Source organism: Physeter macrocephalus, chromosome 12 (assembly GCF_002837175.3).
Source record: "Physeter macrocephalus isolate SW-GA chromosome 12, ASM283717v5, whole genome shotgun sequence".
Classification (NCBI taxonomy): domain Eukaryota; kingdom Metazoa; phylum Chordata; class Mammalia; order Artiodactyla; family Physeteridae; genus Physeter; species Physeter macrocephalus.
Window position 1 is genome coordinate 16,903,363 of NC_041225.1, and position 18,673 is coordinate 16,922,035.

At 55.1% G+C, this 18,673-nt stretch overlaps 1 protein-coding gene across 11 annotated transcripts in view; it reads left to right on the top strand.

Annotated features, from left to right (window-relative positions):
• The window catches only part of INPP4A (inositol polyphosphate-4-phosphatase type I A), a 147,981-nt gene that overhangs the window by 107,513 nt on the left and 21,795 nt on the right, over positions 1–18,673 (top strand). For 6 of the 11 annotated variants that reach the window (XR_008618809.1, XR_008618812.1, XR_008618810.1 and 3 more), the window contains exons 18-24: positions 1,282–1,454; positions 2,284–2,407; positions 3,355–3,481; positions 3,754–3,894; positions 6,104–6,201; positions 8,524–8,636; positions 10,700–10,854. Coding sequence is in view for 7 of the 11 variants with exons in the window: in XM_028496757.2 (XP_028352558.1) it covers positions 1,282–1,454; positions 2,284–2,407; positions 3,355–3,481; positions 3,754–3,894; positions 6,104–6,201; positions 8,524–8,636; positions 10,700–10,854 (931 nt within the window). In the remaining 4 variants the exon portion in view is untranslated. Of the gene's footprint in view, positions 1–1,281; positions 1,455–2,283; positions 2,408–3,354; positions 3,482–3,753; positions 3,895–6,103; positions 6,202–8,523; positions 8,637–10,699; positions 10,855–14,620; positions 15,283–18,673 lie in introns of those variants that run through there. The other 5 variants (XM_055088913.1, XM_055088914.1, XM_055088915.1 and 2 more) reach the window with 3 other exon arrangements.

Here is an 18,673-nt window from a genome sequence, read left to right on the forward strand (position 1 = left end):
TTCTTTGTCACTGTGATTTATTTGCTAAGACCTTTCTGCTGTAGACTTTCTAAATTTAAGCCTGCTTTTTTCCATTACAGATAGAAATCCTTGTCCATGTACAGTGTGTCTGCATATACACTTAGATAATTTCCAACTTTTGAATGGCTCCGTAGACTTGAAAGTCTGCGCTGACCAAACACTGAGTACAGGGAAGTCCTTTTGTAGGTTTTAGGCGTTTCTCTGAACTTGTTTCTCAACAAAGCATGAAGCACACAGTTTGAGAGAGCAGAGCCACAGCTCCCTACTCTCTTTTTAAGATTCTGTGTATCTGAGACGGAGCTGACCATCCTAGCAGCTGCACCGCTCACGAGGCCAGGGCCTGTCCTGAGTGGGGCGACGGCCATGGGCATCCTGTGACCCGCACCCCATCCTAGGAGGGTGCCCTGCCCGGGCCGCACACCACTGCCTTCGCCGCGCTCCGGGTGGGCTCACCCAGTGTGGATGATCCAGTGCCTATTTGTGGGCTTGGTGGCCTGTTAAGAAAATATAACTGATGGGGGCATGTCGTTTCTCTTCTAAATGTCTTCTAAATAGGAAGGACCAAAAAGAGCCAAAGCCAAAAATACCTTTCACTCTGTTTTTCTCCCCTGAGGTTCTATTTTTAAAAAGTTGTTTTGGTACAGGGTCAAAGTTTCCTTATATTCCCAAAACAGAAAAACCCCACTAAGCCAGGAATAGAGGGAGTCCGGCCAGGAAGGTGGCAGCGGGGAAGAAAGCGCAGGAGGCGGGGACACTGAGGGCTGCGGCTGCGGAGGCCGCGGGGAGGGTCCTTCCGCAGTCGTGGGTGCGGCCCGCGCCCGCTGCGCAAAGGCTCGGCCAGGCTGGGTTGGCCTTGCTCCGGAAGCCCGGGGCTCTGCCTCGCCACCTGGATCAGAGAAGCCCGACAGCAGGTACCCCGGGAGGGACGGCGGTGCCGGGGAGGCACTGGCCTCCGCAGACACAGTGTGTTCTTGCTGAGCCGTGACTCCCAGAGCTCGCTGTCATCTTCCTCGAAAGGAACAGTCGGGGCCGTGAGTGTGTAGAGTCCCCAGAGGGGGTGTCGGCGGTCCCCGAGGAGGGCTGACGGTGCGTTTGCTGGAGAAGCTGCAGGCTAGGAGGGCAGAGACCGGGGCTGAACTTGGCGCCACTTCTGGGCCGTGCGGAGGCGGGAGGGGCAGGCGGGGTGGCAGGGCCGGTGCGGGACTGGGGGCCGGGGGCCTTCGAAGCGCCGCCTTCTGAGCCGACCGCCCCTCGTGCCAGGTGAGTGGAGCGAGGCCCTGTACCCCCTGCTGACCACCCTCACGGACTGCGTGGCCATGATGAGCGACAAGGCCAAGAAGGCGATGGTCTTCCTGCTCATGCAGGACAGCGCGCCCACCATCGCCACCTTCCTGAGCCTGCAGTACCGCCGCGACGTGGTCTTCTGCCAGACGGTAGGTGAACCTGTCCCTCTCGTGCCAGTTGAGGAAACCAGCGTGGCGCTGTGCCCTCCCGCCTGTGGCTTTGCCCGTGTGGCCTGAGGCCTGGGTGTCGGCCGTGGAGGGAGGGGGAGGGGAGCTGCTGGATCGCAGGTGCTCAGGACGGTCCGGCTTCACACCTGCTCCCTGGGAACCCGCCCCGAGGAGCCTGGCGTCACACCGGCCCTGGTGCCACCTTTGTTCTTCCCTGCAGAGGAGTTCATTGAGGGAGGACGCGCGGTCTCTTTTCTGGTTTATGAAGCAGCAGGTGTTAGGCCTGCTCAGGCACAACTCTATTCTGGTGATTTCGATTTCCCTTCAGAGGAGGGAAGAGCTTAAATGAGCATTGCCAGTTTTCAGTTGCGGTAAAATCCGATTAGCAGAGTGAACCGCGGCAGAGGCTCGGTGGGTTCTGTGAGGCTTCCTGTCCCCGCGAGGCCGGGGGTGTGCATGGGACGCCTCTGCCCAGGAGACTTGCGGAGGGACCTGTTCTCCACTCCTGCCCCTCGTCGTGAGCACCCCGCTTTCCAGCCGGCGCCGATCTGGATCTTTAGGCATAGAGGCCTTTCCCTTGACCGTGGGGAAATAATTCTGGGCTTCCAGAAGGTTCTGGCCCAGGAGTGACCCTAAGGTCGGGTAGGAAGCTGAACCAAAACCAGACGGACCTTTGGAAGCGAGCCCTCCCGTGGCCTCTGCGCTCCTGGACCCAGGCCCCGAGGGCGAGGGGCCGCTGCCGGCAGAGCAGCGTGGGTGGAGGAAGCGGGGCGGGCCAGGCGCGAGGTGAGGCGGTGTCTGTCCCCTGCAGCTGACCGCGCTCATCTGTGGCTTCATCATCAAGCTGAGGAACTGCCTGCACGACGACGGCTTCTTGCGGCAGCTCTACACCATCGGGCTGCTCGCCCAGTTTGAGAGCTTGCTGAGCACCTACGGTGAGCCGCCTGGGCTGGGGTCGTGTGAGCCTCCGTGTGTGACCCCCTGTCGTCTCCCTAAGTGGTTTTCTGATACACAGGTAACACATACTGATTAAAATGTATACAAACACACCCTGATAGGTGACAACTAAAAAAAGTCCTATATAGTTACACACATACACACACACACACACACCCGCTTGTGGCCCATTTCTTTCTGCACTAAATTATTAGAAGGAAAGTTGCTGGGCGCCTGGGCTGGGGTCGTGTGAGCCTCCGTGTGTGACCCCCTGTCGTCTCCCTAAGTGGTTTTCTGATACACAGGTAACACATACTGATTAAAATGTATACAAACACACCCTGATAGGTGACAACTAAAAAAAGTCCTATATAGTTACACACATAAACACACACACACACACACACCCGCTTGTGGCCCATTTCTGCACCCACTAAATTATTAGAAGGAAAGTTGCTGGGTCAAACAGTAGGAGTATTTTAAAAATTTGTTGATATTTCCAAATTGTCTTATAAATGCTCTCTTCTCCTTACCTTCGTTTTCTGTTTATTTCTTCTTAGAAGGTAAACGCGGATAATTTTTTTAAAGTATCTGTTAATCTTTGGAGTTCTAAGACATTGAAGAAATATCAAAAGATCTACAGAATGCGGAAAGATCACAACACCTAAAGAGCTGGCTTTGCCTTCTGAGGTGTCCACGTGTAGGTCCCCCACCCCTCCCTTCGCCAGGAAAGGGCCGGGAACTACCAGGCGTGGTTGCACCAGCTGTGCTTTTTCACGTGGGCTTTACTCACGGAGAAGTGAGGCACTTGGCCAGCCTCCCCGCAACTCTCACCGCCTCGTCACGGCCACCCTGAGCTCATGGCCGTCCTTCCGTGGCCACGCTGAGTCCCGGGGAGAGCGCAGGTCCCCTCTGCCTGACAGCCCTTTCCCTCTCTTGCCTCCAGGGGAGGAGCTGGCCATGCTGGAGGACATGAGCCTTGGGATCATGGACTTGAGGAACGTGACCTTCAAAGTCACTCAGGCCACTTCTAACGCATCAACCGACATGCTTCCCGTCATCACAGGAAATCGGTAGAAATGTTTTTCTGATTCTCAGAACTAGCGCAGTGTTTTAATCTGTGTTCATCACACGTGATGCACGTTTCATTCAGCTGGAAACGCGCATCCCGGCCCGCTACATTCATGTCACAGCCCTGTGCAGGTCGGGGACCAGCAGCTAGGAGACCTCCGAGCCGGGCCAGGCTGCTCTCCCGTCCTGAGGCCAGCAGGGCCTTCCTCTCCTTGCTCGCCTGTCTCGCGTCTCCCTGTCGCAGGCCTGACCCTCCTCTTCCTCTGCGTTTCAGGGATGGCTTTAACGTGCGGATCCCCCTGCCGGGCCCCCTGTTTGACGCCCTGCCCCGGGAGATCCAGAGCGGGATGCTGCTGCGAGTGCAGCCTGTGCTTTTCAACGTGGGCATCAACGAGCAGCAGACGCTGGCCGAGAGGTGCGTGCCGGCCCACCTCTGTGGGCCAGGGGCTGCGTCGGTCACTGAGCTGCTGGAGAGCGTGTACTTAGTCCTCTTCGGGCTCTGAGGGCCACGTGGACTTTGTTATCCCTCCTTCCCTTAAGTTCAGCCACACACCGGGCTCCTCTTTGGTGCTGGAACACAAAGATGAGCCAGACGAGGTCTGTGTCCTCGAGAGACTTGGGCTGGTAGCAGAGAGATGTGGCTGCAAGGATTAAGATGGATGCGGGGAGTAGGGGCCCTGGTGAGGCCTCAAAGGGTCTGGGAGGGCTTCCTGGAAGTGGGTTTTAAAGAGTAAGTAGGAGTTGGCTATATGAGGAGGTGGAGGAGAGACCTGGCATCCCAGGCCAAGGAGCCTGAACAAAGGCAGGTGGGGAGAAGCCAGGTGGGGCTGGAGGCTCAGGTAGCAGGCAGCAGTGGGCAGGGGTGAGGACGGAGAGGCCTGGATGCCAGGCATAGAGCTACGCCTCGGTCCTGAAGGCCTGTGCCTCGTAAACTCCTCGAGGGTCACCTGCCAGGCAGCAGGGAAGAGTCACGTGTGCCCACGTGGGCAAGAGTGTGTGCAGGTGTTGGAGAGGAGGAGGGGTTTGGGTGTGTGTAGCTTCTAATGACCTTCTACTGGTACGTGAAAACCTTTCCTGTCACGTCGTTACATGCATGTGGTCTACGTGTTTTAGAACTAAAAGGTATCTTAAAGTACTTGCTGTTAAGGACGTTTGGTCTCCAGGACGATATGCCATATTCCTGTTGAGCTTTCTGAGCCCAGTGGTCAGTGTCCATTGATGCCCAGGTGTCGGGTCCTCCCCACACGGGACCTTGCAGTGGGACAGGACACCATCAAAGTCACATCTGAAGAAGGTCATCTGCCGGCCACGTGCTGGAAGGATGTGAGGGGTCAGGCGTGACGAGGGGCTTGTCGGGAAGCGTCCGGGCCGGAGGCGGCGACCTGGGTCAGGCAGGGCCAGCGCAGATGGGGAGGGACAGACTGGAGAGCCGAGACGTGGTCTGCAGCGGGGCAGGCGTGAGAGGCGACGAGGACAGGGACAGAGCAGGCCTCTCGGTGGGTGGTGAGCAGCTGGTCCTACCGGGAGGGGGTCACGCTGGGGGAGCAGCTGGAGAGCTGGCCTGAGGCTGAGGGTGCCGGCCCAGGAAGCAGAGATCTGGAAGGTGTGGCCAGAGGTGAGGCGGCCACTTCAGGGAGAGTGGGCAGTGTCGGGGCCCCCAGCAAGGCGGTGTCCTCAGGAGGAGGTGACGTTCCCTGCGTCTGGCAGCTGCTGTTCCTGACTGCAAGAGCGATTTCTGACAAAGGTGTTTCTGGAAAGGTTTCTGCAAAGGGCTGAGGCCAGGCCGGACCGGAGCGATCAGAGGGCCAGGTGGCGGAGGACGTGGCGGCGGACGGGGGACACGGGAGGCAGGGTCTGTGCTCTGCTTGCTTGCCTGCTCCTAAACAAGGCCAGCTCACCTGTGTCCCAGGGCGAGCCCGAGGGAGCAGGTGCCTGGAGAAAAAGCCATTTTGGGCATCGGGGTGGTTGGGTTGCGGTGGACCCACAGGAGGGCATCCTGCCCCCCGAGGGATGACTTTGGGACTGTGAAGAGGCTGCCATGCACGGAGGTCGCCGGGCAGGAAGTGGTGGAGGGGGTGTGCGTCCAGGCCTGGGACTCCAGGGCTGCGTGTTTGATGAGCACCTGCGCCTTCCTCACGGGTGGCTTTCCTCCCGGCTCCCCGCGGGCCTGGCTCCCTGTGTGGTGAGGGGAGCGCTGGGGCCCTGCACTCCGTCCAGCAGGAACAGCTGGTCGGGTCTGGTCATCCAGCAGCAGGGCGCTTCCGATTTGAAGATGGGACTGTCCTGGTTCCCCAGCCAGAGCGCCACTGCCGGCCGCGCTCCCGGGCGCCTCCGGGGTGGGAGGACGGGGACCCGGGGCCGCGCAGCGGGGCTGCCCAAGGGCCTGGGCGTCTCGCAGGCATGCCTGCCGCAGGTCACGTAGGGTTCCTGCTCATGAAACATATTCAGACTTGTCACCAACACGGGAGAGATGCCCTGAAGCTTGGGGGGAGGAACGTGGCTTAGAATCTAGACGTGCGCCAGAAGGATCGAGAGAATTGACATCGTTACCTTTAACGCGGTCACCGTGGCGCTAGAGAAAGCGACATTAGCCAACTAATGGTGTCCCCCTGTGACCTCTGAAGGTTTGGCGACACGTCTTTACAAGAAGTTATCAACGTGGAGAGCTTGGTGCGGTTAAATTCCTACTTCGAGCAGTTTAAGGAAGTTTTGCCAGAGGATTGTAAGTATTTCTTCACTACAGCAGGTCTCCACCCGCTGTCTTTTGTCCCTTGAGGGGTCTGAGGTTTGCTTAGAGACCTTCCTGATGCTGCTGCAGATCCTCCCCTGCTTCCCGCCCTGTCACCAATGTGGTCGGCTGCTTTCATGCCCAAGGTCACCGTGCAAGACACGAAGGCGCTGGGGACAGACCCTGGGGAGGGCTCGCATGGAGGCTGGGCCGGGTGGGCGCAGAGCCGAGGGGCCCTGCTGGTGTCTGAGGGGCGTCTCACAGTCGCCCTGTGGCGGGGCTGCGGCGGGGCGGGTGGGCGACCAGACTGCACGGCCTCGAGTGGCCGGAGGCCGGCAGGGACTGAGGGCTGGCAGGTGGGGAGGCGGGAAACAGGCCTGGAGCGCCGGGGATGGAAGGGTCTTAAAGGCCCGAGCGAAGGGGCTAGAAAAACAGGCCTGCGAGATGCCAGAGGATGGCAGGACTGGAGATCCTGCAGGGCCAGGTCGGGGCCCGCGAGCGAGTGGGGGGACATGGTGTGGGCACAGGAGCTCAAGCGGGGGGCCTCGTCTCCCCATGAACTGCGGGCGTTGAGCCCAGCACTGGGCTTGGCGGCCGTGAAGGAGGCTTGGGACAGGTGCTGTCGGAGCCGTCGCGGCTCTGGCACTGACCACACATCGGAATACACTGGGGAACCTGGGAAAACCCTCTTGCCAGGGGCCCAGCTCAGCGTGTAGAGGGCGGGGCCTCGGCCTCCGGAGGTTTAGAAACTCCCCGGGTGATCCCCGTGTGCTGCAACCAAGCTCGAAAGCGATGACGTTTAAGAGGTCAGTAAAACGCTTTTCTGAGGACTCAGCTGAAGGTCATGGCACCTGGGCTCTCGGGATCCCAGATACCCATGTTCTTCCACAGTGATCATAGTGACCAGTGACAGATCTGTCCGGTCCTTGCACGTGCCAGGCCTTCTACACACTTCCCATGAATTATCTAACTGATTCCACAGCAGCCTTGGGAGGCGGGCTTGGTTTCATACCCATTTGACGTATAGTGACACTGAGGCATGGAGGGCAGGTCCCCCAAGGAACCCGGGTCAGGCCAGGTGGCCTGTGGCCAACGCCCACCTTCCAGCTGCTCTGGAGGCGGGGACAGTGCTGGCCGCCCAGGCGTGGACGGAGGGGACGGGAGCGTGTGCTGGGCCAGCCCCTGGCCGGGGTGCCCTGAGACGGAAGGGCCACGCTGGGGGATCAGGAGCCTTGTGGTCAGGAGGGGGAGACTTGTGCTCAACATTTGGAGGGCGGCGGTTTCCCGTGAGGCAAGGCCCCGGGAGACGTGAAGTGGCCCCGGGGGTAAAGGCCCGGGAAGGGCGAGGCCTGCGGCATCCAGAGCCAGTAGCACTGCCCATGGCCCAGGATGCTGGGGGTGCCGCAGCCCGCGTGGCCCTCAGCCCAGAAGTTACGCGTGTCCGTGAGGCTGGAGATGGGGCCCACCAGCGAGTGCCCCCAAGTCCGCTGGGGCGCCAGTGTCGCTAATCGGGCCGGAGGTCAGGCCGTGTGTCTCCTCCAGGAGGCCCTGGGTCGCGGCCTCTGGGTTCCCACAGCCCCCGTCACATGCCGAGCCCTCTGGCCCGGTCTCCGGCGCAGCGTGGTGCTGGGCACCGAGCAGCAGCGTGAAGTGGCTGGCGTGGGATCCTGCGTGCACCGGGGAGGTTGTGCGGTGGAAGCGGACGCATAGGTCCATCCCACAGTTGGTGGTGATTTGCGGATTCAGGCCCCCTGGCTGTCTTCCGTAGATGTGACCTCGAGGCTCTTCCCTTCTCCTCTGGTGGTCCTGGTGTTTGAAAATTCCAGGCTTCTGAGGTGAGGTGGTCTGACTGATCTTCCAGCTGGAGGGGTCCTGGAGCAGCCTGGACACTGTTGCGGTGGAGGAGGCTGCCCTTCCCACCTCCCCCAAGGGTGGCGGCCCCCTCAGTGTCGCCACCCCCAGCCCTAAGCATCCTCCAGCCCTGGCAGCGGTTCTGAAGACCTGATGGATCTCCCTCACTCCCTCCCATTCTCGATGATGCGAGCTCCCCCTCCAGCCCCTCGAAAGAGCTGAAAGGAGGCCGGGTGGTTGCCCTTTGCAGGTGGCACTGAAGTGGCAGTGAAAGTAACGGAGTGCTCACCGTGCTGGCCACCAGGCCCAGTCCCTGAACACAGGCCTCCCTTCTTGCTTCAATCACACTGAACCTCCGACACCGGCCGGGACTCATCCATTGGCCGTTTCCGGCAGCCCTGGCTGCCGTGGGCTAAGTAAGTCCCCGCGGGCGGCCCCAGCTCCACGACCCCGTCTCTCTTCCAGGCCTACCTCGATCTCGGAGCCAGACGTGCCTGCCGGAGCTGCTGCGGTTCCTGGGTCAGAACGTGCACGCCAGGAAGAACAAGAACGTTGACATTCTCTGGCAAGCTGCTGAGGTGAGGGAAAAAACGTTAATAACAACAAATTAGAACCTCAGCCAGGAGTGAAGAGAACAGCTTTCTCCATACGGACACAAGGAGAGTTGCCCGTGAGCTGCTTACTTTAGGGCCGGCCGAATTCTGATAAGCCTGACACAGAATCTACCCCCTCGGACGTGGAATAACCAGGCTGATGACAGTTGTCCCCTTCCAAAGCCCGCACAGGCGATAACCAGCTAGAGCTCACGGCCTGCTGCATCTTTGAATCGGTTCAAAGGGAGATCTCTGGGACCTTTGCCATCTCTTTAAAGAATATTTCTAGTACACTGCTGCTCAGATCTCCTCATTTCCCCTGAAACGAAGGCCTTATAAGACCTCAGATACTTTCTCACCAATTTGTTTGTGGAGTTCCTGCTCTGAGCCCGGGTATCAGGGCAGTTTCATTCACTCACTCACTCACCCCTGATGAGGGGACCCGTCCACACTGGGACTCCCACAGAGTTGGAATATTATTAGTCGGGCCTAATTCACACATGGGGAGACCCGCCAGCACCCCAAAGTGGCTGATAGTCCCCCGGCAAAGACTGGAGCCTGGTGCTGCAGGATGCCCTCTTGTGCAGGCATGCACCTGTGGCCACCCTGCTGCACCTTCCAGAACCTCATGGAGCTCTGGATCCACCATCTATGAATGTAACTTTCTTTGACCCTCTTTGTAGTTCTGGTTTATGCCACGTGTCTGGGTCATGAACTCTCCAGCCTGTGGAATTTAGTGAGCACGTCCACGTTCACTTCATCGGTTATGATTTTATTAATTCACTCTTCACCTAGCTCAGGGGCTGCTTAGAATCTTTTTTTTTTCATCTTTTTAAAAATTTTTTGTCTATTCTCACAAGATGCCCATCTTCCTCCTGATGGTCTTGGCTGAACTTGTTTGGGTCCTTTCTGTCTTGTCCTTCTCCAGACACAGTGCTTAGGACCACACTGTGCCCTCTGTAGAGTGGCATCCCTGGCAGAGGCTGCGTGGTCTCGGCCGAGGCCTCTTGGCCCAAGAAGCAGGCACGGGGCCGTCTGTAGGGCAGCCCGCAGCGCCTCTGGTGTTTTTCTGAGAACAGCAGGTCATGGAGCCCACTGGCGTTAGGTCACATGGTTTTTCGTGAGATACCCACGTTGTTCTCACAATGCAGCATCTCCTACGGGTCCACAGGCCCTTATCTGAAGCTCTCGTGGGCAGGTGTTTTAGAATTCACAGGGCTCCATGTTTCAGAAAGGTGATACGGTGTACGGTTGGCACCGAGGCGTGTGATAGGGTGCACATGACCTGTGTGCGACGTGGTGCGCGTGGGCGATCTCACACCCCCGGGGCATCGGGGGCAGCACTCTGGAATCAAACTCCTGTCTTGCTGTCTTACTGAAAAGTATGAATATGTATACAAAATGGGATAAATAAAAATTGGAGATAGTTTGACATCCACTCAAGAGCTGGTCATGTTGCCAAATGAGGCTGCCACAAACTTACATCAAAAAAAAAAAAGTCTTTTGTTCTAGGGCTTTCTCGATTCGGGGACTGTGTGCCTAGGATTGCTCCTAGTGGTGCAGAGCAGATGCCCCCAGGTGTCCTTCCATGGCGGGGAGGAGGTGCCCTGAGGCGGCCTTTTCTCAGCAGGGGGGCTGCCCTCCACGCGAGCCCCTCACTTGGGAGGGGAGGTGCCCTGGGCCCTGTACCAGGGCCCCGGGTCGAGCTGGAGGGGAGCCTGGTGGGCAGGAGGTGGCCACAGGGAAGTGGGTCTGCTGAGCTGTTCCCACCTGTGCAGACGAGGAAGAGTGTAGAGACCAGTGGGTCTGTGCTGTAACTTCCAGAAAGGCCTAGAGACTTGGCAGGGGCTGGGCATCCTGGGAGCTCTCTGACCTACCCCGGGGGGTGGGCAGCAAAGGGCTGGTCCAGGCAGAGCTGGGAAGGTGGCTGAGCAGACGGCGGGGCCCCCGAGAGGCAGCGGCGTCCTGTAGGAGAGGCCCCGGGAGGTTGCCCAGGGCAGCGACCTGTCCCGTCTCCCTCTAAGCAAAGCCTGCCTTCCCGTCGGCAGATCTGCCGCCGCCTCAATGGGGTGCGGTTCACCAGCTGCAAGAGCGCCAAGGACCGCACGGCCATGTCGGTGACGCTGGAGCAGTGCCTGATCCTGCAGCACGAGCACGGCATGGCCCCGCAGGTCTTCACGCAGGCCCTGGAGTGCATGCGCAGGTGAGTCCCCCGGGCCCGGCGGCCGCGCTCTAGTTTGGCTTTGGAAAATTCCTCCACGTCTGCCAAGTCAAACTCCAGGCACGTCACATCCAGTGTCCTCTTTTGAGTCAGGGGGAGAAAAGAGCCGGCGCTGTGTCTGAGCGGGACCGCACTGAAGCGGGCGAGCTGAGGCAGCGGGGAGGGAGGTGGTGAGCTCGGAGGCGGCCGTGTGGCTGCCCTTTGGCTCCCGGTGTCCCCCGGCCACTCATCTTGCTGTGGGTGCGACTCAGGGCCCGGGCATCCCAGCAGGCCCCGGCTGTTCCCATCCCGCGTTGCCTCTCTTCAAACCGAGCGTCCGCAGGCTGTGCCGGTTGGCTCTGCTTCTCCCAGCGGTGGGCTGGGTTTGCTTTCATGAGCCCAGTGTCCAGTGAGTGTTTCCTGGCAGCAGCCCCTCCCCTGTCCCTGTGCCGTGGCCACCTTGCCCTAATGATGTTCTGATTCTGAGGCAGCAGGCGTGTTTGCAGGATGAAACCTGGGACTAAACCTCTGTCCGCTGTCAAGCGATGCCTTGTTTCCGGCACTGCCGGGGAGCGCCTCCCCTCACGTACCAAAAGAAAGGATAAGAAACCTGCTCCTCCTGTCTTCTTCCATGTGGCTGCCAATGCTGTTCTAGTCTCGTTTCCAAGTCACTTCTACTGAATGTTCTGTACCATTTGTCCTCTCACCAAATTCTTCAAAGCATTCAATTCTCTTATCCTTTCTGTATGTCTCTGCCGTTTCACCTTCTCACAGTCGTACACGAAAGCGATGCCTGAGCGCCTGCCTCTTGACAGTAGCGTTTTGTAGAACTGGAACCATTTGGTCCTGTTTGGTCTTTCCAAGTTCACCCAAACCTCGTGACCTCAGGGCTGCCTGTTGATGCACTTTTAGAAAGTTCACACTCTCCCTGCCTCGGCCTCAGGGAGGCGGTGGGGTCTCGGCGTCCCTGGTGCGGTCAGCTGCGAGGTGGAGGGGAGGACCGCGCTGGCGAGACGCAGGCCGCCGGCCGCAGAGAGATGAGAAAAATGGAGCGACACAGCTCTAGCTGTGGGGCGGATGTTAGGATGAGGTCCGTGCCGTAGGCGCGCGTCAGGTGTAGTTGGTACCCCTCGGTCCAGGCCTCTATCCAGTCTTGGCTCTGTGAACACATTCGATGAAAACAACAGTTCAGACTGCATTTGAGCTCAAAGGTCTCGGGAGACCAGGGAGCAGGTGGCTCCTTAGCCACACAGGTGGCCCCATCTGCTGGCCTGCAGCCCGCCAAGGGGCTGTGGGCAGTTACCCACACGTGCACAGGTGAACTGGGAGGCTGACGACACACGAGGCACTCTCAGAACTTTGATCACGTGGGTGATTGCTCTTCCTCGTAGGAAAATCAGAAAATCCACATAAGCCCCTACTCCGGTGACTTCCGCACCATCCCACACCCCACAGGACAATTCTCCGTATTCCTGCTGCTACAAGGAACACTGCTAACATCCCGATGCGTGTTCAGATACATACGTATGAGTGTGAGTGTGCTTAACCCACACATTGGTCAACTTACCCAGTCCCTGAATAGTACACAAAACATATGCACAAACAGATGCAGTGAGATGTGTAATTCTGCCCACTGTTTTAGCCTACTGTTCTCACTTAACTGTCTGAGCGTTTTTTCAGGTTAATGAATGCGGGCCTTACCACGTTTAGCACACCGTAATTTATCCAATTTGCTGTCCTTGACTCTTTAAGCTGTGTATGGTGTGTCAGCACTTTAAATAAGGGTGCAGTGAATACCCTTGTGTTTTCTCCTACCCACGTCTGCCCTGTTGATTCCTTAGGTTAAAAAGTGTACACCCTTGTAGGGCCTTTAATACAGACTGACAGGTCGCCCCCACAGCAGTCACACCCAGCGCCCCGGGGGCTGCCCCGCCGCCCTCTGGGTGACCATCCTGCCCCTGCCCTGAGCGCTGCTGAGCCTGGGAAGTCGGCCTTGCTTCCCTACGTCGCGGCAGGGACCCCGGGGCCCTGAGCAGGGAAGGGCCTCCCCCCCAGGGGACGGGCATCGTTCCCTTGGCCTCCCTCGGCTTCTCTGAAACCCCCGTCTGCCTCCAATCATGGATGTCTTTTTTACGTTTATTTAGGTGTTTCTGAATTTTCTAAAACCTCTGCCGTGAACATACGTTACCTTAATAATCATTGAAGAAGTTATTAAAAACCAAAGCAAAGCTCGATGCCATCTCGCCTCTGCCGCCCCCGGGATCCTCAGAGCAGCAGCCCCGGGTGCCGTGCTCGCCACGCCCTTGTCCACCTGACCTCATGCATTTGTTTCCATGTGACACTCTTACCCCTGACTTCTCTGTTGTTTGGATTATCCCGTGTGGGGAAGACGTGTCTGTTCATAGGCTGCAGGCCCCAGGTGGCTGGTCGGGAGCTGGTGTTTCCGGCTGCGGCGTGGCCAGGAGCCGCTGGGCGGCCCTGAGCCCTAAGGAGGCAGCAGGAGATTTGGCCATGCCCTGCGGTGGTTCTCTTGCTTTCTGGCTTGCATCTTGCCCGACGGAGGAGCAGAGCACGCAGGCAGCGAGCGGGGTGGGGCCGCTGGGGCAGGTGGGCTGGGGGAGGGGCAGGGCTGACACTCGGGCTGTCTGGTGTCCTGGAGGCCCAGGGTGAGCACTGGCCAGTGCTGTGCTAGCAAGTGCTTGACAGCCAGCTCTCTCCAAAGACAAAAACCAAAACCACAACCTGATCTGTCTTGTTTGCCAATTTCTGTGGCATAAACACTCCCACCAGCGCCTGTTTCAGGCTGCCTTGGGACACCAGGGAGCTGGGAGAGATGCGCACGCCGGGCTCTTGCTGTCGGAGCCCATTCCAGCTCCCTGCTGGTGGTGCCCCTCCGTCCCCAGTGCAGGGGCCGAAACACAACAGTGGGCCTTCCTAAGTAGCCCCAGTGGCCCCCGAGACCGCCCTGGCCGGGGCCAGTGCTCGTGGCATGAGAAGCGTCCCCCGTGAGAATGGCACATCCAGGGCGTCCAGGGTCCTCCGGGAGCCTCACCTCAGCACATTTCTTCGGTAGCACCAAAGGGGGACAGGCCCCCAGTTTGCAGTGAGCTGGGCTGGACTCCATTCTTGGTGGACCCCATCCCACAGAACGGTGACTCGGAATGGTAGCTCACACCCTGCCGCTGCGCAGCCTAGAAGCCAAGGCGAGTCTGGTGAGGGCTCTGCCTGCAGTTGATACTGAAGGGAAACGGTTATCATCTGAGTGTTTAATCAGGAGGCAGCTTTGGCGAAGTAAGCTGCACCACCTGCCGCTCAGGCACCTGTGAGAAGGTCAAACGCCCCCGATGGTTCTTCATGTTCAGCCTGCTCTTTGGAGTCCACGTCTGGCCGCATGTGCAAGCATGGCGGGGCAGCATGGCGTGTGCTTAGAAGCCGGGGGAGTGAACATGGAAAACCATTTAGTCGGCCTACACGTGTTTGTTTTCAGTAGATTACAGTACTTTTTTCTTATTTTCCCTTCTCTTTCTCTCCTTTTTTTCTTGTAACTGTGCTCGTTTTGTTTTGGTATCCCTTTTACACCCTTTTCTGCATATCATCTTTTTCTTTGTGTTGTGGCTTCATTCCATGTTTTTTTTTTAAATCTTACCTTTTGGTTCTCCTCTTTTTTTTCCCCATACTTTTGAAAAAAATCCATTGCATGCATCTCTCCTTTTCCTTTATTTTCTTTCCCTTTTTCTTTTCCTTTCTCCCAACTTCTTCCTTTTCACAGCATTGGAACACGGGAGGTAGTCACCCAGAAGAACTTGAGCGGCCTGGTGCCCATCCGAGACTTAAGACTAGACCCCAGCCTCCTCTGTTCCATCCCTTTACTAGCTCTGAGCCCCAATCTACTGATTGCGTGGCTCTTCCTGAGCATAGCATACCTGGTGGCCAAATTGCGTTGCAAATGAATATCATTATGGGAAATTAACAAATCACCAGAAAAACAAAAGTGCCAGAACATGTCCAGCCACCGTGTACCTAACGGGACAGAAGGAATGTGTCAGAGCATGGTCCGCCGAGATATATTTCATGCCTTACAGTTTGACATTTTGTTGTTCTGAATTGTAAATACCTGCCAAATTATTTCACCAAGGGGACGTGTTCGTTTAAATTCTGTAGAGTTTTCAGTGCTTGTAACATGTTCTTACAGAGCTCTGTTACTGCTTTGTTTAGCTGGCCTGGAATTACTTGTACCAAATCTCTTACCTTCTGATGTAAAACTATTTATTACCTGTATATCTCTTGTGCCCTGTTTCCTAGAGAGGAATTCTGTCAGGAAAGAATTTGTATATTTGATACTATTCTTTAAATGTACTGCTAACCTCTCCTTTCCTTTTGAAGAGAAATGAAAAGTGTAGATGCTTTCTAACTGGCTCATCTAGATAAACCTATTTAATAGGACATGTACTTTCTGCTTTCATTTCAAAGCGTAGTCCCTGAAATTATAGTAGCAAACAGTTTGCAGAATTATAACATTTCCTTGCTTACGTTATTATTTCCAAGTTGGGATGACACAAAGCTGTGAAGACGGTAGCTCACTGTATCAAATCAGGCACATAAAAATAACATATTGCATGTGACTTTAGAATTACTCTTTTAAATCTTTGTCATTAAACTGATCCAGGAACAAATGCACAGAGTAACAAAAGGCTGTTGAAGTTAGATATATTTATTTTTCTTGAAATAGCATTTTTCATTAAAAAAAAAAAAAACCCTGCTTTTTTAATTCCAGATTCAAGTTCAGATACCTTTTCTCTCTTACAAATCAAATATGGTTAATTATGAAAAAAAAAAAAAAATCAAAATTTACCAAAAAATAAGGCCTGACTTTTGGGCAGTTGTGCCAGATGGAGGTGTGAGAGAGAAGAGGTCACTTTGGTTTCTGGTCTTATCACTCTTAATTTTAACATGGCAATGTCTGTAAAATGGGAGGATCTGTAACCTTAACGTTCCTGTGTGGAAAACGGTGGCTAGACACCTCTGAAGGCAGCAGAGTAGATGACAGGGAACCCCACTGATCCTGCATAAGAAACGGGCGGTGGCTCTCTTTTCCAGCTCAGATTATGTTGTGCTTCTGTTTTGGCCTCCAGCTGGCTTTCCCATACATTGCATTTTATGGAAGTGGATTTCTTTTCACCACTCTAGAAACACTGGAGTGAATTTAGAGAAGCTGGCTTTTCCAGAAACTTTACCCCCAGGCATGCACACAAACCCAGTCCACCACAAAATCTGGCCTCTCCATTCCCTCCCGCAGACTTCCAGAACTGACTCGGGTTTCTCTGGTTTGGCCTCAGATCTGAGTCTGGGTTCCGGGAACTGTAGAGGCAGTTAACGACTTGCAGAAGCAGTGGGTGACAGATGGCAGATGCAGACTTTAAATTCGAAGGTGAAAGGGCATCCTCCTCACCGCTGTGTCCTACACCTGAGCACTGCGGGAGCCTGGGGCGGCTGAGTCCACTCTCCTCACAAGTGCAGTGTGGTTGCTCTGTCTTTTCTAGAATGAGGTGGCTGCTCTGTGGCACAGCTCCTGACATCTGTCAGGAGGGAGTCTCTCTCCAAATGCCAAGTGACTGGTGGTGTTAAGTTGTAGCAACATGACACTAGTCCCAGGTGAGGTCCTGCCAGCCTGTGACTCTTGTGGAGAGGTGTGTCCACCACTTGTCCTCCTCCATATCAAGGTGTACAAGTCGACTTTCTGAGACCATCTCGTTCCTTTATCGGAAAGAGCGCAGGCAGGGCCCACAGTTCACGTTCCATAGCTCCTAGCCTGTTCTGGGTAAAGCACTCCTGCTGCCCCCGGGGTGACACGTGCTGTGCCCGCCTCTGGGCTGGCAGAGACCGTGCGCAGATGAGGGAGGCCCTTCTGACCACACAGAGTGTCCCCTCCTCTTCCCGGGTGCCACCGCCCAGCAAACGGGGGCCGCGGCCAGCTGGACAAGCACGCCCCCCGCCCCCCGAGGGGCCTCACGGACACCAGGGCCTGTCCCCAGCTGTCTGCCCCCCTGGCTGTCATGGTACCCACCAGGCCTTCCTGTAGGCTTGGCTGCTAAGACAAGGGAGAAGTGGATGGAAGGAGAGGGGCTACGATTCTTGGTTTTTCTCTTCAGGGGTGGGTCAGAAGGCAGTACGTTCTAACTCTGCAGTCACGAGGTGAGATGGAGACAGCGCACCACGAGATCAGACGAGGCTGGGGGTGGGGATGGTGCTTTCGAATATCTTGAGGAGGGAAGCTCAGCGTGCCTTTGAGCTGAGTTTTCATGTCGCCGAGGCCTTACGAAGTCAGGCTAAATATATATTTGAAATCCTTCCTGCTTTAGTAAGTAACAGGCAGGATAAAACAAAGATGGGGAGATGGTTCCAGAAAGGGGAGTCACTGATACTTGGTGAAGGTTTTCAGGTTGCTTCTGAGCTAATGCTAGCGCTGAGGCGGTGTCAGCGCAGGCGACTCTAGATGTTCAGGATCACCAAGACATTCATGTGTCCAGATGAGTTCTAAAGGGGAAGATCCCCTCCGGAAAGGAAAAACAGCTGTCACTAAAATTAGTTGCCGCTTGGGGTTTCAATTCTAATTTTTTGTTTTAGAAAATAGATGTCCTTGAAATAATTTATCGATATAATAAAAAAATCATGTAGCTTTGAAGTAATTAAATCCCTCTTTCTAAAAATCTATCCAAGGCCACCTCAATGTGTATTACAGACTCCTAAAAATAATGCAGCCATTGTGAGGGATTCAAAGTATTCTGCCTTAGGACGGAGTCTGGCCCCTGCAGCAGAAAAGGCCAGTTACCACAGCACGGCCTTGCCTCTCTCCACACCTCAGGCCCCAGCCGGAGCTTGTCTAAGCACTGGGTGACAGAGTCAGCGTGTGATCAGCCTCATTAGTCAGATTTTGTAAACTCAATCCAAATTGAAACATTTGAGGGAAAATAAGCACAATCTGATTTAAAAATAAAGTGTAATCTTGACTGTAATTTCATGTGTAGTATAGTATATTCAGCCAGCTAAACCAGTAATCAGCCTCTTTAACATGTAAATAAAAAGGTAATGTCACAGTTCACAAATTCTTCTTCTTCGTTCTTCAAAGCAGTTTGACATTTACTACTGATAGGTAGTTTTTGAAAAGTGTGTACATTTCTTTGTAAATGGAGAAGCCATATCTGAAATAGTCCAATAATGTAAGAGCTTCCAAAGATTAAAGAAGCACCTATATAGCTTCTGCTTTAAACAGAGTATTTTTATCTGATTATTGGATGTTAGACCAACATGGTCTTTACTTACTCTAGGGCTCCCTGCTCGTATGGCCTAGGCGCTCAGTGCGGATGACACACATGTAGCTGAGGGCTTTGAGGCTCTCGTGACAAGAAAGCATATCTGAGTTACTAAATTACTTAATAACAAGCAGGTGGATACTTTTCTAAAATACCAGAGTTTATCTTCTGAATAAAATCACTGTCTTAGCAAAAATATTTTTCACGTTCTTAATGAGATTGTCATTTTCACTTTAAAAGGCTTGGGCAATTGCCACTGATATTTTTTTAAAATGCATGACATAATGGTCTTCATACAACTTGAAATATTTTTTTTAAAATCACTGTTTCTTGGTAACTGCAAATTTTACATCTCATAAAGGGGATTTTGTACTAAATTTAATAGTTGATTTAATTGCTAGTCTTAGAATACTATAAAACTATAAACTTATACTGTGCTATATAGGAAGTCATTCCTATTTAGGATCGCCTTTGCCTGTGAATTTGACGTCTATCAGAACACTTCCCAGAGA